The 21,367-nt window shown below is 34.7% G+C and overlaps 3 protein-coding genes across 4 annotated transcripts in view; 2 read left to right on the forward strand and 1 right to left on the reverse strand.

Annotated features, from left to right (window-relative positions):
• Positions 1-124: 124 nt before the first annotated feature.
• Positions 125-8,400, reverse strand: LOC114350630 (calponin homology domain-containing protein DDB_G0272472). Of its 2 annotated transcripts, XM_028301496.1 has the most exons (8): positions 8,128-8,400; positions 6,627-8,061; positions 4,750-4,921; positions 3,986-4,057; positions 3,069-3,331; positions 2,806-2,989; positions 729-2,725; positions 125-516 (listed from the first exon to the last, which is right to left on the reverse strand). In XM_028301496.1, the coding sequence occupies exons 1-7, from the start codon at positions 8,191-8,193 to the stop codon at positions 1,231-1,233; spliced, it is 3,687 nt and encodes a 1,228-aa protein (XP_028157297.1). In that variant the 5' UTR covers positions 8,194-8,400; the 3' UTR covers positions 125-516; positions 729-1,230. The 2 variants fall into 2 exon arrangements, with proteins under 2 accessions (XP_028157297.1, XP_028157299.1); XM_028301498.1 differs by lacking the exons at positions 125-516; positions 3,986-4,057 and having other exon boundaries at positions 1,025-2,725.
• Positions 8,401-8,799: 399 nt separating this feature from the next.
• Positions 8,800-12,187, forward strand: UbcE2M (NEDD8-conjugating enzyme UbcE2M). The gene is made up of 4 exons (XM_028301518.1): positions 8,800-9,012; positions 9,641-9,774; positions 10,706-10,873; positions 11,637-12,187. The coding sequence occupies exons 1-4, from the start codon at positions 8,904-8,906 to the stop codon at positions 11,775-11,777; spliced, it is 552 nt and encodes a 183-aa protein (XP_028157319.1). The 5' UTR covers positions 8,800-8,903; the 3' UTR covers positions 11,778-12,187.
• A 1,032-nt stretch (positions 12,188-13,219) lies between these two features.
• Positions 13,220-21,367, forward strand: part of FNSI (flavone synthase I) — a 30,676-nt gene continuing 22,528 nt past the window's right edge. Inside the window, exon 1 of the mRNA XM_028301516.1 lies at positions 13,220-13,941. Coding sequence (XP_028157317.1) covers positions 13,872-13,941 — 70 coding nt within the window. The 5' untranslated portion in view covers positions 13,220-13,871. The remainder of the gene's footprint in view (positions 13,942-21,367) is intronic.

Consider the following 21,367-nt stretch of genomic DNA (forward strand, 5'->3'; position numbering starts at 1 on the left):
GTGCCATCGGCATTGATCTATAATATGGCTCAATGACCATCAGACTCTAGTGTTCTAGAATAGATATCGTCACAGTAAGGGTATCATCATTTACGTCAATAATTGGTAATAATAATACAAAATATACGTCTCAAAGACTATTTATTCATTAATTTATTCCGTTATATAAAGTTGTGATAAACTGCACGATGTTTACGAAATTATAGGTATCCTGCAATCTGCTAAGTCTTATCGCTAAACTTACACAGAATTCATTACATAAAACCTCACTACCAAATAATAACAAGCAATCACATTTCACTATAACTTTAAAACTAGGAATTAAATGCAGAAAACCTATAATATTATTAATTTTACTTAGTATAAAAATCCTTCATTCTTATCAGACTTTCCTTTGGTTTATATTTACACAAGCACATCAATGATAACATCTTTCCTTGCCCATCCTTCATCGAATTTCACTGAATTTTTCTATGCCTCGAAAATTAGCTGTTCACCATAACGTTAGTGGGTCCAATGAGGGCTATCGTTTTTATACTTAAAAGTTGGCACCCCTGGCGATTGACAGGACCTTACTCTACAGTGGCGCCATCTTGATGAGTGCAAATACGATAGTCCTCATATCACTTTAGCGCTCACAAGTTGGCGCCACTGTCTTCGCTACTAGCAAGTGACAGGACCTTACTCTACAGTGGCGCTAACTGGTGAGCGCTAAAACGATAGCCCTCATTCCGACACTTCACGATTACTAAAAAAATAACAGTAGGTACGAATTCTTTTTATTATGTACTGAAAGTTGAATATTTCAAATTTCGAGCGAGAAAATGTTTGATCAATAGTAGGTACATAAAATAGACGTGCGCGCGGCGCAATTAGTCTGCCTCTATCCAATGATGATTTGGCTTTTCAACTACTAAGAAAAGAAAGACTGGAAGACCAGTAAAAAAAAAATCTGTTTCAGACCCATACATTACTCTTGTGATGGTTGATTTTTGAGGCTCCTGAATTTTGTTATTTACCATACAGTACAATATTTTTGTTACACTCTATATGCAAAATGATTAAATTATCAGCTACTTAATTAGAGATATTATGTATTAGGTAGCTCACATCCTAACGACTTCCATCAATAAATGAATCTTATTATGACCATTTCTAAAACAAAATGCATTTAGTTGACAGAAATATTTTGGAAACACTGACAAAGCTAAAACCACCGAATTGCTTAGACTATAACTTATCTTCACTACCATCATTAGAGTTTCCAACATTCTGTACTTGAACAGTATCATGCTCGGCATTCGGCGATTTATCGTCGTTATTTATTACTTCGGGCGACTTTTTTGGACAGTCGGAAGAGTCATCAGATTTTTCCGTAGTAGGATTAATAGTATCTTCAGATGAACTTTCTTTTGGTTCAATGGTTTCAGCATTTATAATATCATTTGCAGGTGCGTCAGTATTTTGGTCTTGTGCTGTGTTCTCTTTATAAGTGCTGTCTGTATTTTCTACATCTTTCATTTCTGCAGGTGAATCTTCTTTTGTAGAAACAAACGCAACACTCTCTACTGAACTTGCATCGTCCTGTTTCCCAGATGAATTGTCATCTGTAGGACTACTTTGTGGTTTATCAACTCCTACAACAACAGTATCGCCTATAGATATAGTATCATCTTTTAAATTTACACATTCTTCTTCATATACCAATTTAGCATTTTTATTGTTCTCTTCTTCGTCGTCAGTTGATGCAAGAAGAATATCTTCTATTGATTCATTATATTCATCATTATTTGTAATTGCCAGTTTCTTTTCGACCCCAGTATTAGAACATTCTATTTCTGTATGTTCATCTACAGATTCTGCAATTACTTTATCAGAAAGGGGATCTGTTTCTTTGTCAGCTTTTGAATCAATTGATTCTAGATTTACTTCCGATTCAGAGTAGCTAGAGTTTTCAATACTAATAACGTCACTTGCGGTATGTTTTTTATTATCACTACTTGATTCTAAAGTATCTGAAATCGCTATGGGAGATTCAGAGTCTGATGTGTCCTGTGTTGAAGTGTTAGCTTCAGTTTCAGTATGGAGTTTTTGTAAGAGATGTAGTTCATCTATGTCCGATTCGAGTTTGTTACTGTCATCACTAATTAAATGTGTTTTATCAACATCATCTGTAATCAGATCATTTTCAGCACTCTGATTTTCTGTTGCTGTATTTTCACTACCATTTTTAGTTTTAGTATTATTAACTGGACAAACGGGTTCTTTATTAGCAATTTCTTCCTGAATAATTACAGATTCTTTTTTGCTATCTGATTTATTTTCTGATGCATCCGTAGCTTTCTCTGGAATGATTTCTATATCCACGTCCATATTATTCGTTTTGTCACTTGTTTGAATTTGCGTTTCAGATTTTTCTTGCTCGGGTTGATTCCCACTTTGGTCATTTGTTTCATGAGAAGCCTTGTCCGACTTCTGGTCCATAGCATGTTCATTTCCTGATTGACTATCTGTGCCATCAATTACAAGTTTCTCGGATTCGGACACACCTTTTTTAGATTTCTCTTGCAAAAGTCTTTTTAGTCTTTCTTTCCTTTTTTCTGTGTTTTCTAAAGATTCTTCTTTAGGCTCATCTTCATCATCGTCATCTACAGGTGATTCTTCAGCTTCCTTATCTCCAATTTCTTCAGCCTCCAACTTGAGCTGGCTCTGTCTATCAGCATACCTAAAAATAAAATTGAGAATGATTATCCCCAGTTTCAAAAAAGATCATCACTATTACTTATCAAAAGTTTTGGTACTTACTTATTAAAAACTTCAGTCTCTTTCTTGGCAGCAACTTTTCTGTTATCCTCCAATTTTTTCTTCAAGTCAGTACTTTCCTCGGCTGGATCAATATCAACCGATATTCTGGATGCAGCTAGCCTCCATTCATTCTCCTGTCTTCGTCTTTGTAATTTCTTTCCGCATCTCGTGAACAAGTCTCGTGCTGTAATTATAATTTTCTGTTAGAGTCGCACTTTTAAAGTTTAGACTCTATCTATACATAGAAATATGTTTGTTGTTACCTTCTTCCATAATGTCAGCTTCGTTCCATCCTAACTTGTCTTCGCTATTGGCTTCCCTCACGCATCGTAGCACATCGTGAAAGTCTGGGAAAGGTAATGGAGTCCCGATTGGCACTTTTTTGTTAATCCACTTCTCAAGTCGCTTGGCTGGCCCAGACGGCTGGCCAGGCCTTGCGTCAATTTGCACTCGTGGCTCCGAAGGCATCTTCGTATTGGTAAGCTGACAGAATTTTGCGTGTACACGCACCATTCTCTCTTTATACCTAAAAGTCAATAAAACATAAGAGTTATCAGTTTAGATTCACATTAACCAGTCAACAAATAGATAGAAATTGACTCTTATGCTCTTGCTTAGTTTAACAAATAATAATGATAAAAAACAAAACTTAACAAGAATGCAAGTAATGTACCGAAATTAAATGATTTCATTCATCACAAAGACTGCACTAGATAAATAAAGAAATTACATAGAAACCACAAATCTTAAGACTAAAAGAGAAAGAGTACCTTAACTTAATATTTGAAATGCAAGACAGTTTTATAAAAGTCAATTTCAAAAGCAATTGATCTTTCAACAATAATAAAACATCCAAATGAATTGCAAAATAAATTGTATCCAACATGTATTCAGGCTACAATTTCTAAATGGAATATGGAAAATAGGGATAGATTAATATAACGCAAATGGAATCATGGGCAAAGACTAGAAAGTAATATTGCTTACTGGACAGAAAACATACAGCATAAATAAAAAGAAATGTTTTATGCTAAATAACATAAAAAAGAATAACATCGCAATACATATTCAATGCAACACCTCATTCCAAAATTACGTCTTCTTGACACGGTATGGGATAAAACCGAAACTGAAATTAAAGCAATGATAAAAATTGTGGTTGAATATCTCACCAACACACCTTTTCAATAGAGCTTTAGGATCTTTCTCAAGTTGCTTATCACTATCCTTATTTGAAGAACTGCCATCATCACTGCATACAAAAATAAAAAGTTAAAAGCAGTGTTTTAACCACCTACACTAGTACACCTGTCTTTAGACCGATATCCTACATAAATCAAAATATCAATCAAAATAGTTTACTTTAAATTTTAACTGAGATTAGTAGTTTGAGAAAACCCTTCTTTTTTAAGGTAAATAAATAGCTTGATATTGACAAAATCAACAAATTGCAAGTCAATATATTCAGCTGAAGCCCATAAGAAGCATAAATACACTCGAAAGTTTTAAAAACTCAGCCATGGCTTATTTTAAAATTAAGTAATACATGAATTATGTATTACCAAAATTGTCATAAGAAAAATATACTTAATTTGGCATTTTCTTATTACACAGACCATCATTCATTGCAGTACTTTATTTATCTAGTGCATTTAATTATTTGTCATTTTTTAAAATGCTCCCACTTTTCCTTCTTTACAAAATACATCTTAACATTGTACTGCTAAAACAATGTTTGTTTTCTAACTCAACAAAATTATCAATACCAACAAACAAACAACAAACTCAAACTATTCTTAAAAAATAAACATTAGTTAATGTCGTGTTAGTTAATTAGAAGTATAATAAGTTAATTTTATTTGAAACTAATTGGTGTGAAATTAACTTTTACAATCAATATTGCAGAACTAAAATCCATATTTAAAAATTTAATAGAATAGGTACCTTTCAGTAAGTAAATAAACAGAATCTTCATCGTCATCGAAATCAACCTCCTGCTCCTCAAGTTTCTGTATAGCTCTGTGCAGCTTCTTTAGGGTTTTCTCAAGTTTGCGAATTTGTCTCTGACGTTTTAAATCGTATTCGCTTTCTTCACCATACAAAAACTTTTCTGTTTCTGAAACATTATAAGAAGTTTGTTAGGAATAGGTATTTCTTAGTGCTTCAAAATACACACACCGGCAGATTTAGAGGAACGGAAAAAAAAGCATCAATATCATCATTATTTTAGGAAAAAAATGCCTAATTATGACATTATTTTTTAATTTAATTCTAAATATGAAAAAAATAATTGCCAACAGTATATTTTTTTAATTATTTTGTTTAAATTACCCCATCAACAGTTTCGTTGAGTGTTTTGAATTGAATGAAGCTTTTGCTAATTTGGATTTCTTTTACGTGAAAGATGTTTTTTTCTGAGAATTTTGTTGTGTAAGCATTCAGTTACTTATAAGGGTTTATTATGCCCAGCTTAGCACCGTCAGAAATCATTAAGGCAGATGAAATGAGAAGTAACGGCCATGCATACAAATCGGCTGCCGTAAGACGTCGTTGATCAGTATCGACCACCCATGGCAGTAACCAACGGTACAGATTGATCATTTCTGTCGTTAGGAGGAGGGTTCAAGTCAGAAAAAGGCGTACTTCGCGACGGGATGACCGTTTTTTACAACTTCGAGTTTTCAGAAAGTCGCGGTTACCTGCTGTTCAAGCCAGAAATAACCTTAAAGACACTCGAGGAGTAAGAGTGACTGAGCCCACAGTTCACAGGAGATTTACTGAAGTTGGTATAGGGTCGTGCATACCCGAGAAAGCTCCAACTTGTGACACAGCACCGAAAAAACATATTGAACTTTTCACGTGAATATCGTGATTGGGTCTTGAACGACTGGAGGCATGATCTCTTCACTTATGAGTGCAGAGTTCTCTTAAACCAGATCGATGGAAGATAGCGAATATGGAGACACAAAGAGAACGTAACATTTAGTCTTAATTTTGAAAATATCGTGGTTTATGGAGGTAGCTTAATTCTGGTGTGGGGAAGGATTTTTTTGGGAGCTCGCACGGAGTTAGTGGTGGGTGATGGAGGAAATACGACTTCTGAATGGTACACTAGGAACATTTTAGAAGAACATGATGTGCCATTTACTCCATTTATTGTGGACTCCTTTAGTTTAATTCACGATAATGTTCGTTTTCACAGTGCTCGCTCAGTACAGGCACATCTAAACCATTTGGATATACCCATGATGCAGTGGCTGGCAAGATCCCTAGACAAGAATCCTATAGAGCATGTCTTGGACTTTCTTAAAAGATGTGTTAAACTCAGAATACCACCGGTGGTGTTGAGAAACGCGTTACTAGAGGAATGGCAGACATTGCCCCAAAATACCCTTCATATCATTAACTGCAGCATGCTCAGATGAATGGAAACCATCATCAGAGCAAGAGGGGGAAATACCCATCATTAATTCATTCATTTGGATAGTGATAAGCTACCCTAATTTTTAATCTGGCCACAATTTCTAATTTTTGTTCAAAACTGAAAAATTGAAATTTCGTTTCGATGATTTTTTATTAAATAAAAACGACTAAATATTTAAAAAATATATGTTATTTTATTTTATTTTAATTATCTCTTTATTTTGTATAATAAATATTTCATAGATAAGTAGTAATTTTCCTTATTTTCATACTTTTTTTTGCGTTCCGCTAAATCTGCCGGTGTGTGTACATAATAATAATCTTCTGACCTCTCTCTACAGTAATCAACTTTAGATAAATATTTAAGGTTATACAAACAAAAATAAAAAACTAATTACCTGCTTTCTTTTCAGTGATAGTAGCCAACACTTGTGATTTTGCCATCTTTCGTTGCAAATTCAATTCATCAACAATGTCTTTTATGTACAAATACATCTTTTCAGGGCTAGCCTTCATTGACAATATTTTTCCAGCCACCATATCCGTAAACTCTTCAGATTCTGTGTATTCTTTTGGAACCTGTCTGTAATATGTCTTGATTTTCTTCTCAACTATCTTTTTCATGTCTTCTGAATTCTCTAATTGGAAACAAAGTTTAATAAAGCTTCGATATACAGGATGAAATTCACTTAACTCATCAACTTGTTCATGTTCATCATCTTTAAGTTGTTTTAGGGATTCAGGTACTTCCAACTGTGGTTTTTTATGATTTTTCTTTGGAGTACTTGTGGCTTGACCATGGTCCACCTTCAGTGGTGATTCCTCAATTTCAATAATAATATTCTCAACAATAGGTTTATTCACATTAGCAGAAGGTTTATCTGGTTTGCTGCTTGATTCAGATTCTTTAGTTGGTTCTATTACTGACACTCCAGGAATTTCTATTTCAATTGGTTCATTAGCCGATTGTGATTCTTTAGGGTACTCTAACTTCTTTTTACTATGTGGCACTTTATTCTGAACTGTAACCTCATTATCACTACCGCTAGCAGTATTTTTCTCCACCACAACTTTGACCGGACTATCATCAATTGTCACTGGGAGTTCAGCCCCAATTTGATGAGTCCTCATAATGTGAGGGGGCTTTACAGGACTATCTTCAATAGTTATTTCTACAAGGTTGGAAGAAGCTGCCTTTGGCTCTGGCTCTTTATTATTTTCCTGTTCTAAAATACTTGTTTGTTCTTCTGGTCTCAGATACCATTGCGGACTAGATGTTGCAGACACATCATCATCGTCCAATTCTACAGTCAAAACCTCTTGTTGTGTTGTTTTCGGTTTATTTAGCTTCTGCTTCTTTCGTCCAGCACTTGTTACAGAGGAAGGCGCTGTCCGTTTGGGCACTCCTGTAGTTCTAGTAACAGTGATACTAGGTGGCAAATTGTTGATAGATCGTGGACTTTGAATACGTATCGGATTTTTCAATACTTGACTTCTTTGAATTGTAGGAGCAGGTATTTTATTGACTACAACTTGTGAATTTATATTTTTCATTAAACTGAGTGGATTTATGGGTTTATTCTGGACAGTTTGTGCGACTGGTTTTTTTGATACCACTGTAGCCACATGTTTTAGTTGGTTTGGCTTACCATTTACTTTATGTTTTAATGCATAGGGGTTTGGTATAACATTTACTTTAGCTATTTTGGTCACAGTTACATTTTTACCAGCCAATTCTTTTGGGACACAAGGAACACTCTTTTTCGCCGGTTTTATGGTCACTCCATGTATTTTTCTTGGGATATGTACCATAGCGTTTGGCATTGGCCTTATCTAAAAGAGAAAATGTACATTAGTAACATTACAACTTTAAATTCGAGTTCAGATAATTGTTTTTACCTTTTTAGTTACAGGCTCAGCCTCATCATCAGAAGAACCCAATTCGATCACATCTTCACTAGCCATTTTGTAAGTTTCTATTACACGTTGTAACTATAAGGTCCTGTAGAGTTATACATCAAGAAACACTGAAACTGCATGAATGACAGATTAATTTAATGTTATTTCAAGTTTTCATTATGTATTACACCATTAAATAAATAAAATTATGCGAAAATCTGCTTCATGAAAGATAAAACCAGAAACGCTCACAAAGCTACAGTCAAAAATTGACAACTCAAATTCCACAATTCCACAGACAAAAAAACACAAGCAAGCGGTACAAGATAGGGATGTGCCCTTGATGTTTAAAATAACCAGTAAATACGATTACGATACGATTCACCTCATAAAGTCAACTATCCATTAAGAAACTTAACTTTCTATTCTATTCCTTTGATACGTGAAATGAAGATCTAAATTAAAAAGTAATAAGTCAGATTTATGCAACCAATGAGAAAGCGCGGGAAACGTCAAGCTAGGCGGTTNTGCAACCAATGAGAAAGAGCTATGTACAATGAATTTACAGTAATGTGCTATGATTGGTAAAAACGATCCTTGAATAACTCATAATGATTCATGATAGGTTAATTGAATTCAAACATACATTTTTATTTGTCAAATAGATCTTGCATATCCCTCTGCGACTACGACATTGAATGGGTGATACAAAAATTAGCTGTCAAAATAAATCGTGCTTTCATTTCTAATTTCTATTTATCGATTAGATTAGGAAAATGATCAAACTGTTTTCATTAAAACAACAAAAAAAGGATGAAGAAGGTTCAGCAAGAGCAGGGGGTTCACAAAAAAAAGCGTCAGCAGCACAGTTGCGGATCACAAAAGGTAAATAGATAAAGATGATGAGTTACCTCTTGAATAAGTCCCTATAAAAATGAACCATTTACAACCAATTCATTTTAAATCACCTGTAGGCATCTATAATTACTTGAAGTCTACAATCTTTTAAAAATTTTTGTTAGGATGTAGAGTGCCTTATTTACGCTGAAATAGTCTTAGTGTGTGTGGTAGAACTATGAAGAAGCTTACAAATTGTATACAATGTCATTGTTTTTGATACTAATTAATAAAATTGATGTGCGTTTCATGATGCGCATATCGAGTTCACCAATAATTTGAAGAGAAAAAGTTTTCCCCTAATATTGCATAAGGAAAATCTGTTTGCTCCTACCATTCTACCAATAGGTATTGTGTTAGTTGTACATAGTGGTATTTGTCCGGCAGTAGACGCAATTCGGATGTAACTAAGAAAGTTATAATAAATTTTGATAATAATTGAAATAAACTCAATGTTTATACAGTTTGTAAAACAACTTTTTATTACCACTTAAATGCAGAAGATTAATGTCACAAAAAACATCATCACTATCATACACAATTATTATAAAAAGTTGTAGATTTCAGACAGAACATACCAAACTGAACGTACCAAAACACTTGTAATTATTTACAGATTTAAATGAATTGAATCTTCCAAAAACATGCAGTACAGAATTCCCAGACCCTGATGACCTGCTCAACTTCAAACTTATCATATGTCCAGATGAAGGTTTCTACAGAGGTGGCAGATTTGTATTTAGTTTTAAGGTATGAATAAGTTTATTTTATTTTTCTAACATGCTTTTATTAAGTTTCATCTCTTCCAGTGACTAACAATTGTTTTCTTATCAATCCAGGGATCTGCGTAGAGTCAGGTTCTTCTTGTTGTAGTTGTACCTATCACATCTCATCTAACCATAAAATGTCAATAAAACCTAAAGATGGAGTTTATTTGTATTTTTAGCTCTGCTCTCTCTACAGAGTGCTCCATGGTTATGATGATTCTGCCATTTAATAGATATAATTTTGCTGTAACTCAAAGGAGTAATGTAATTTTGTTTCTACTGCATTATTGATGCATGGCATGCATCATGAGCACAACATGATTAGTCTGTCATCATGTTCTCTCTAGCTTTATTACTATGGCTATATCGCCATTCCATCTTGATACAGGGCGTTGTTACGCTTTCTACAGCAGATATTACTACTTTGACCAGCTCATTGCCACTTCAGCTATTTATGGATGGATCTTTTTTTTTTCTTCTTATTCTTAATTATCTACTATCAGCCATCCATAACACTATTAGATGAGTTCTAAGAGTGGATTTTTTGACTGCTATCCATTAAATAGCACCTGAGATAGCACCATCCATTGGTAGAAGCTCTACTTTCTTTCATCTAGCCCCAGACATGAATGGATCTTGATAAAAGTTATAAATACATGTGTAGGTATGAATATTGGGATGAGTCTTTCATTTTTTAAATGTCAAGCTCCACTTGAAAGCATGAAAAATCAATTTTAGTAAAACTGGAATTTTTATTCTGGCAACTTTCTTAGGTACCTTGAAGAAAGGTCAAAATGTCTGTCAAGAAACTTTACCAATGCCGATTGTAGCTTTCAAGCTGCCTAATTTAGTGGTAAATACGAAGTTTCTGTCACTTTTAACACATAATTTAATTTAATTTGTACAATTTACAGGTAGGACCAAACTATCCTCATGAACCGCCCAAGGTGAAATGTGAAACTGCCGTGTATCACCCAAACATAGACTTGGATGGCAATGTGTGCCTGAACATACTCAGAGAAGACTGGAAACCAGTGCTCACGGTCAACTCCATAGTTTACGGACTACAATATTTATTCTTGGTGAGAATATACTTTATTTTGACTAATAATTAAGTTATCAAGAGAAATGAAAAAAAGACAATAAGTACATAAACATGCAAATCATGTAAGCTACATTCATGGTTAAAGTCAGTAAAAGTTTCTTACAGAGATGTCAAATGTCTCTGATATACTACAAAACAAATTCATGTTCTTACTAAAGTTAAGAAATCAACTTATTGAGCTTTCTTAAGCTTCAAGATGTGTGTAAACTTTCAAGTGAGAACTTCAAACACTCAAACACCTAAATGGAGTCACATGTTATGTACCTTACATACCGAAAAACGTAGTGTAAGCCTCCCACTCGGTGGACCGACGATCTGGTGAAGGTCGAGGATACCACTTGGATTTATGATGTCGTTATGAAAGTCCTTGGTAGAGGCCTTGTTGGCAAGCATTGGACGAGGCATTATTATTCAGTTGAAATCTAATTTATGTCTGTGTTTCTTATCATTGTCATACTCTGATTAACCTATGTGCCAAAATAAAAATAAAACTATAATATTATTATTTTTTTTATTTTGGTAATCAGTGAATTAATCACGAAATCTCAGAAACGATAACACCTACAAACTTGAAATTTGTCAAGTTCCATAGTGTAGACTAGATATGCACTGAACGGATTTTACGAAACCATCCCTAAGAGGGTAAAACGAGGTCAGAGGAGGTCCACACGTACGAAGTCGCAGGCGGTCGCTGTAATAATTTGTGTTTGTTAATTCTCTCACTGTTCAACTTATTCCAGGAACCAAACCCCGAAGACCCACTAAACAAAGAAGCGGCAGACGAGCTCCAAAGCAACCGAAGACTGTTCGAGCAGCATGTCCAGCGAGCCATGCGCGGCGGCTACGTCGGCTCGTCCTACTTCGAGCGGTGCCTCAAATGAACGACCTGTAAATTAATGCTACCAACCCTATAAATAAAACAATCTCACTTTATTTTTAAGAACTTTTGATTTTTTTACTAGCTAATTTTACTTTTAAAACTTTATTCTACGCCGACAGTAGAGTTTATTCAGGCGCGCGTGACGAACATTCAAAACGTAAATTCCAATTTGTGAGATGGGGTATTACTGACCGGATTCAAAATATTTTTAGTATAATATAGCTAGACAAAAGATACATAGTAAACGCGTAGTGGTCGTACACAATACACAAAAATGCACGGAGACAACTGGTCCGTTTCAGAAATTATATTTTTCATTCATTTTCATTTTTAGAGTAGAGTAGTAGAACATCTGGTTGTCTCTGTGTAATAATAATTAATAAGTCCCTGAAACTGAAAAGGGCCCACATACTAATAATATGAATTTGTATGACGACTGACATTATTTTTATATTGCGCTATGCTTTCATTTATTTTAATACGTTTTACTTTACTTTGAGAAGAGATTACATTTAATATTATTAGGTGTGCAAGCAGTGAAATAAAATGTTATCTTATGAACTGTTCTTTCATAGTCATTTTAATGTATTTTTAATTTTATAAATTAATCATTAAATGGCATAAATTTTTTGTAGTGATTTTTCTTGTAAATGTTTCATAATTAGGTTTTCTTAACATTTGTTTTGTTAACAGCGCGACATTTTTTAAGGTTGGCGGAATTTTTCGGAACTAATAACTATACAACTCGCTAAACTTATCTCTGACATAAAGAGGGCGCTGACTTGGTATGTTTAAAATTCTTTTAACTATTGTAAAGCCTTTTATCTCAAATCTACTACGTAATGAATAACTGTTTCATGTTTATGTAACTCTCTAGCGTAGTCTAACAGATATACAATTCCTCTTTTTTCCGACTGGTAAAATAACTTGTTTGCACTACACCTAATTTATTGTAGAGTTCAAAATACAAACAAATCATTGTATTTAAAGGCAGATTTCCACCAAAGCAGAGCAGAGAAGTGTTATGAATAACCAATCAGATTTCATTCATTATTGCAAAATGAAATCATTGATTAATCAAAACATTTCTCCACTCCGCTCCGCCTTGATGGAAACTGGACCTAACTAAAAAAATGTATTTTTTTAAATTATAAGTTAAATCCTGAAGAAAACTAAAACACTAGATTTGCTCTACATGTGCTCCTTACTGAAGCGCGTGCTTAGCGTCATAAAAGGGGCGTACAATCGTTTGATTCTTAGAAATAGCTGGTCGCTACATGCCATGCTCCAACAAAGACTGAAATAGGCGTTCAAACAAAAGGATACCATCTCCAGCCGACGTAATTGCGTGATTTTGTTCTTATACGGCGAGTGAGCGGCATGCGAAGGTTAGCGCAGCGGCGCGAAGTGAGCAACGGAGCCGACGACGCTCGGGCGCAGAGACCGCAGTAGTTAGTCAGTCAGTGCCTCCGCGAGCGCCGTCCCGACCGCACACGAGCCCGCTCTCCCCACACCGCCGCGTGCCAGGCAGAGCCGTTTCGACACGCTACTCGGTTGCGAAAGTCTGCGCGATGATATACAAGTGAGAGCCGACATCGAACGCCCGGGTAACGCTCATCGCACACGGTGAGCCAGTTTATCGGACTAAAGACATTCGAAACTCGCAGGGACGGGGGGCGCGCGACGCCGTCGGGTCGCACACGCGGGAGCAACGTATCCACACACTTAACTCTCAGAGAGAAACGGAAACCAATTTTTAATGTGTCAAGTCAGTATAGCTTATTGCTGCTACGTCAGATCGCAGAACGCCTCGAGCAGGAACTACAAGGTTATGCAAATGAGTTCTGAACGCTTCTATACCAGGGGTAATCAAAAGACCATTCACAACTTCAATAAACTTTAACGTTTAGTCTTACCGTACGGTGTTTATAAGTGCTTATCTGTCATTTTCCCTATCCTTTATCTTTCGGTGTCGCGATCGCTAATTGCTAATTACTGTGGAAGTCGAGTGATAACGAGTCTGTGATTCGGCTGAGTGGGTGTCTGACGTGTGCGACGACCAGAGGAGTCCAGCAGTATCAGCAGCAGCAGCAGCATGGCCGCCCCGCAGGAGGAGACGCTGCTCTCGCGCTGTGAAATCCCCATAATCGACCTGGCGCATATAGGTGAGCAGCCTCGAGCTCCTTGCTACCAACCAACACACTACAACATTACACACACTCATACCAGGATACCTGCATTATTATTATGAATCAACAGTAGGTAGGTAAGCGCACACACACCATAACATATTGCAGGTAATCAACTTGAAGCCAATGAATTTATAAAATATTTTTTGCGCGTGTTAAAAACTTATAAATCAAGGTCGGTCATTCGTTAGTCTCTACCTGGTAGGTACCGTATGTAACTTTAAATACATAATGCATGTATAAAACTACAGGTAGCAACAGAAAAATATTATTCGAAAACTTAACGGTCTGTTAGGATTTCAATAATACGAGCTTTTTCTGAATAAAACGGCGGAGACGTTTACCTGGCGCATCCCTATTATGGCCGGACCCTCCGGAGTCCGGACTCGCGTGAGGCGGCGACAGCTGTGCATCGATGTTTTATTTGTCATTAAACAATCTCTGCATCCATCTCGCTCTCGGCCGGAGGAGTTCAAAGACCGAACCGAACCGTTCATCGTGGTTCATCCACCTAATTCCCCCTAAAGTGAAGTGTTTCTTGTTATTCACTCCGTTAAAATCATCCCAAGTGTGGGTAGGCACGTGTGACTAAAGACATCAACGCAAAACGTAAACAAAGACTGAATTCACTGAAATGATGAGTAAGCAGCGCGAGCTGTATTGTCGGTATATGCAGTTAAAACAAGTAGTACCTACGCAGTACAGTTCAATATGAATCAACATGGTTAATTGCTTTACCATCAACTATATTTAACTGCAAACATCCGCCAACCTAAAAAGTACTTATTTCAATCCAGTTCCAATAATACTTCGCCGTAGCAACGTTATCCTCAAACTTGTCGGAAGTATCTAAACTAAACATAGCCGACAGAAAAAAAGCTTTTGCGATGTGAGTGAGGGCAACGGCCGTCCGGCCCTTTGTGAGTCCCGTCCCTACCACACGCGCATCACGCAAGTATCTTGTGCTGATCGTGTGTAAAAAGAGAAAATCAATGTAGCTGTTCAGTGGGGGAACAGACACCCGATACTCTTAATTATTCCGTATCCTATTCAGGCCATTGTTCTTCCTGTTTAATGACTTAGGGCGAACATCATTTAACTCGTCGATATAAAGCTACTAAGCTATTGTAGACAAAAATCACAATAAATATTCCCTTAACTGCATTATCACATTTATATTTACAAACAATTCAGTCATAAAAGATGTCATACCAACTAAATCACTGACTCTACATTTTTGTGTTACATCCTACCTGATTACCTTCATATTAAATTATGAAGATAGAACTTTAGTAACAAAGCAATAAGGTTAAAAATGTTTCAGAAGAGGTTTTGCTGGGTTATTAATGAACGACGTAAATTACAATGCATGTTTAGTTACAAGGAAAGGTTAACATGTCTTCAAGGAGTTGAAGTACAAAACCATAAAATAACAAATCCAGCTGTCACAGATTTTTACAGTTAATAAAATGCCATATTACTTGTAGGTACATTTATTTTAATATACTAAATAATAATAACTTTTTCGCAATAGATACATGAAAAAATAAATACCTCATGATAGAGATTTGTGAGTTAACTTTTCTTATCGCAACTTTAATATCAGGTGTAGTAACTTCGATACTGACTGAGCCAATGAAATATTGTCGGTCACACTAAAACTATAATTTTAACAACGAAGGTCGCGAATGAAAGGCCAGATTAGATAAGAGACGTGTTTCTATTGCAAAATCACACGGTTTTATTTTAGCGAGTACATAGCCATGGATGGACTAATACCTATTATAAATGCATGACATAAACAAACAAAAAAACAAGATAACCATTCGATAGAGATTCAAGATCATTACAGTTCTCATAAGTTCAAAAAATACATAGAGATAGGTAATGGGTAATACCTATAGGGTATGTCACAATTTGGAGTGACTCTACCAAATACATTTTCTTCAGTTTTACGAAAATAACAATGCGATGTTTATTAATATGATATCTAATCAATAAATGACGTGCCCCTTCATTAATCATATTTAAATGAAAATCAATCTTTGTGTCGGATTATTCTTAATGAAAAGTATTATCTTTTGCTTATCTACCCACATCATGACGTGTAACCCGCTTAGAAAGATATTAATTAGCCATGTTTAGCATAAATAAATACGTAGGGTATATTTTCATGACTTATAAAAGAGCATAGATGTCAAGTTTACCTACTTATCAAACATTTATCTTGTATTGATTTTTCAGAGAAAATAACGCAAGTACCTATTTTCATTCGAATTCTATTTTGATAATATTGGAAAAAATATCACTAATTTTGCTAAAAACCGTGATTTAATTTTTCTGGGTTCTATTATTTCCATGATTATTTAAAGTAAAACACTACCTACTTAAACTGTAAAATGAGGGCACCGTTAGAGAGGATATTTTTAAGAAGAAAAATCTTCAGTTTTACTGTTGGTAAATCAACTGTTCTTTTGTAAGATTAACTCTACATTTTGAAAGATAATTCGATTTTACCTAATCTGGATTTTATTTTAAATTCTTGTGTGGTAGAAAGGCGAGATGTGCTTTGTCAGTTCGTCACACATTGTTGTAATAGTCGTAAAGATAACGCATAATTTACATATACAATTTTAAATCCTTTGTGTCATGATGATATAAGTACCTACCTAAAATAATCACTTATTTAGGTAATATAAATTACATAGGCATAGCATGCAGACAAATATTTATAGGCTGATAATCTGTAATACTATCCCTTGGCAGCGATCCAATTTTCATTTGGTTAATTGTTACTAATAGTACTCGTAACATATTCGTCGAACATTGGACACGGAGACGCCAGTTCTTGAGTTACAAAACAACAAACGAGTTGAGCATTTTTTGGGGTTACGACGCAGCTAAACGCGCTCTCACGATCATATTGGCCCCTTTCGGTTGCCGTTAGCCGAGCCTTGAAACCGTAATTTACCACTAGGCTAGTATCAGGTGTAAAGACATGGAGAAAAGTCGTATTTTACTTATCACAACGCATCCGAGTCAAATATTTACGTTCGCATCGTTAATTGTGCAGTCACAACCGTATATCTGTAGTAGCGGTCTGACCTATATTTGAGTTCATTCATCATCAGTGGCCAGTGGGTGTAGCATGACACATGTCTGCTAACGAGAAACCACTTCGGCTTTCGTATTTGAAAAACTCTCACGCAAATTAATCATGGAGTTTTAATATCTTATTTTCTTATGATTACTCCATCTTCTACGTCATGATTCATCATGATATATATGTATATATCATGATATATATTCATCATGATATAATAGTGACTGAGTTTCTTGCGCTGCTTCTTCTCAGCACTGGCCCATTTATTGTCCCGAAGCAGTGGTAGGGTTAATATTGGGACGTGTAAAAGCGCTTTTTTAAAGCCTATTTGCAAAAATAAATGAATTTTATGAATTTTTATTTTATAAATCATCTTTTAATTCTTTACATTGCTCTGTTTGAGTTGAAATGCTTTTTATTATTATTTATAATTTATTTGTAGAAATAAGTCAATTCATTACATCGTGTTTGTCTGTAATCATTAACGTTTGATGTTTACAAGATTTCTATCCCAATAGTGTCTATCATTTCATCATCATGAAGATAATTTCTCGAGGAAGGCATATTATACATATAGGATCGATACCAGTAATTCTTGACTTTGACCAAATATTTGGCCGCCATTACTGATGATCGATTAAGTTTTTAAGCCACGCTAAAACTCTATATTTTGTAGTAATATTTATCTACTTCCATTCATACATTAAATTAAACAAGAGTATCCTGAAAAGTATTAGTAACTTACTAGACTTAAGTTATTTCCTATCATTAAAATCGTATTTTCAGAGGAAAAAAACTTGTAACTATCAGGTAGGTAGGTAGTTAGTGACATTTGCTTTCAATACAATAGAGAATGAGACATTAACGGCTTGACTCTACATAAATGAATCAATCTATTGTCACGGAATATAATAGTTCAACACGTTACATTTATTTACTTCCATTGTTTTGTTTACTTATATCTCATAAAGATGTATTTGTACGAATATTCTCTATCTATTATTTATTTATATTCTATTGATATGGAAAAGAGATAGAGTCATTCAGATGATAAATACTTAGGTATTGGAATGCTTACAAATACATAGATGGTATGTCACGAGATATTGAATGAAAAGACTTCATTATGTAGGTTCTGTTATTACGAATGTAAATGAGGTTGCTTCTACTCTAGGAGAAACTCTTTCCTATAAATTGAAACCACGCGGCCAGGCGGCCACATGCGAAAAACTTACCATGATCCCAAAATATCAGATAATACTTAGTAGTAGACTCTCTCTAACGAATCACAATACGTGGAAAACTATCTAATCTCTCAAGAAAATCTCTCATAAGTTCTCGACATCTTGATCTATCATTGCTTACAAAAACTAGGTAGCAAACAACACGGAATCCGCATTCAGAACGCGCGTGTTAAGTGAACAATGTTTGCTTACACCAATAGCGTAAAATGTAATCCCAAACACGATTGTACGACTATAAAGAGATATTTGTGCTAATTGTGACATAGTTTTCCTTATAATAATCACTTTAATATTTACTTAAAGTAAAAAAAAAATTGCAAGGTGTAACTCAAAACTATAAAATGAACTTATTAAATAAAATCCGAATTCTTTGAAGTCTTAACCTGTGGGCTATAATATGCCTATGATTTCACTGTGAGTGTGAAATGACGTCAATGACGATGTCGTTTAATTCTCAAACAGACAGTTCTATGTATCTGAACTATATTTATCATCTACTAATAATACGAAATCGTGTATAGATAAAAGTGTAGATAGTTTACGTCCCACGTGAATGTTTTATGGCTTCATTTCAGAACACGTAAAACTTTGAAGCCTAAGTGCCTGAAGACTAAACAAAAGTCGACTTTCACAATGTGTTTCACTGTCTCTACACTGCCATTTGTCACTTAGGCAACTTTTCAACACCATTTGTTCCTTTGAATACCTAAGTAGCCTATTTTAAGTTTGAAGTCGAGAGGGTAGGTAAATATGTCACGAATCTCATTAAAAAGCAATAAAGGACAGTTAATTTTTAAATACCTTTGAACTTAAAGCATTACTTTTTAATCTAAGTTCATCGTACACTGACTCAGTTTTAAGTACTTTGCCACTTCACTCAACAAGTGTTTAGTTTAAAGATATTATGCTATTACTCGACTCAATTATTAGAGCTCTCTGCTCTGGATCTTGAGGACTAACGTATTAGTAATCTGTGCTTGAGGCGTCACTGTCTAACAGTACCTATGAATGACGCTACATCAGGCTAACTACAGTATGCATCATGTAAATATCATGTGCTGTTGACTGTACAGTGTACATACAGAAATTCCACACGTGATTCTAAACTGTTGTCTCATATAATCGAGCAATTACCTATACTACCTATAGAGATTTTCCGCCGTGATTGAGTCATCGGTGATTTCCCAGAAAACTCAAGCGAGTACTCGATTTGGGTCGTTTCTCGATTCGGACACTAAAATGTTAATGTCTGTGCTGCTTCCGCGTTTAAGTGCCAGAGCCTGGATTCATTTGTTTTTCTTTTCTTTCGGCGTGTCGAAACGAAGTCGGTCAGTCGGTCGCCGCCTGAGCCTCGCTGAGACGACTACCATAACTTCAAGCTTCAAGCACAGATTAGGAAATGAAAACGGTGACATGTCCTACTACTGCAGGCTCTGCTTATCACTGTTATGTGAATGTCGGTCGGTGGTCGGCAAAAGCTGGTCGTATGATAGGGGAAAACCCAATTGCCAGTAGTGTACCTAAAATACGCAAGGTTTATTTATTTTCCTTCCTTTTATAAAATGTAAAGAAATACTTGCTGTAGACTCTACCTACCTATTCGTAATTTTTAATGAGCTAGATGGAGGAAACGGTACACGTACTTAATAAGCATTACATCGTCAGTTGCAGGTTCACTTGGGGTAACTGACAAAATACGGTTTTTGAGTTAAATATACAGTTTTTCTTAGTTTTTTCTGCTCTTTCGAATGGTATACGTAAAAAAATTCTAGCTTTAAAAAAATTACAATTACACGGATATTTTCAGGTGTGAACTTTTCAGATTTCCTTCATAATTTTGGTGTAACTGACATTGTAATAATTTTACGAGGTTGAATTGGTGTATCTGTAATAATGTAAAAATTTTGCTACAAAACTTTGCAGTTACACTGATTTGCTAAGGTTTATAACATAAAATAAAATAGGAATTTAGAAAGTTTTAAGGCATATTACATTATTATTATACCAGCAGTATCAGTTAAAGAAGTTAAAGTTAGCTCAAAAAAAAAAATATTGAAATTGAGCAAACTATCCAGCCAACTAGGCGTCACTGCGCGTTGCTAACATTAACCTGTTGTTACTCTGTTACTTTTACTGTTGTAGTATTCATGACCTTAATTCAACATTGCTATAAAGAGGTGGGAAATTAAATCCATTTTGTTTTCAGTTTAAGTTGCCCCGTAGAGCTAAATACGGTATTGGTAAATCAAAGCTTAAAAAATATTCAAATTACTTAGTTTCACAGTAATACTTTAGATATTTCAATATTTTCTGTCTTAAAAAAATTAAATACACATATTTTCTTGATTTTCGTGCCTTTTTTAATATTTTTAATGGATAAAATAAAAGTTACTTCTAATAAAATTAAAAAAAAAATATAAAGAAAACGACAAAATGTTATTTTTTTCATGAATTCTCTTATTTTTTAATACTTTTACATAAATTATACAGCAACTAAGTAAACAAAACCCAGCAAATTCATCAAATTATTTCAAATTTGGCAGTACTTACACCAATTTGACCTATGCTTTTTCCAAAAGTTTGGTGTAAAATTAGTGTAACTGTCAAAAGTACAAAAATACATTGGTGTAACTGCAATTTATTTCCTTTTAACTAAGACATATTAGATAATTCTTTTTATTTAATCTAAAACCGCGTAGAATTCTAAGCATTTCTGTAAAAACAGATCTAAAAAAGGTTAAAAAGGAAAAATATTATGTCCAATTTAAGACGAAAAAAAACTTTAAACGGCTCTACTGAAAAACTGTATTTTGTCAGTTACCCCAAGTGAACCTGCAACTGACGACATAATCAAATGTGCAGTGTTGCAGTTTTGCAATCTCTAATACATACAAATCTGGTACCGATCAGTAGTATTATCATCGTAGTTTTTTTCTAAAATAACTTATAAAATAATTGTGCCAACCATAGAAAAAGGAGCGTCTAACTTATCAAGAGCTAAAGTGACGCACTGAATTTTATTATTGACTAAAAACGTTTTAAATTAAGATAGATC

Source organism: Ostrinia furnacalis, unplaced genomic scaffold (assembly GCF_004193835.3).
Source record: "Ostrinia furnacalis isolate ACB-3 unplaced genomic scaffold, ASM419383v2 OfSCF0932, whole genome shotgun sequence".
Classification (NCBI taxonomy): Eukaryota; Metazoa; Arthropoda; class Insecta; order Lepidoptera; family Crambidae; genus Ostrinia; species Ostrinia furnacalis.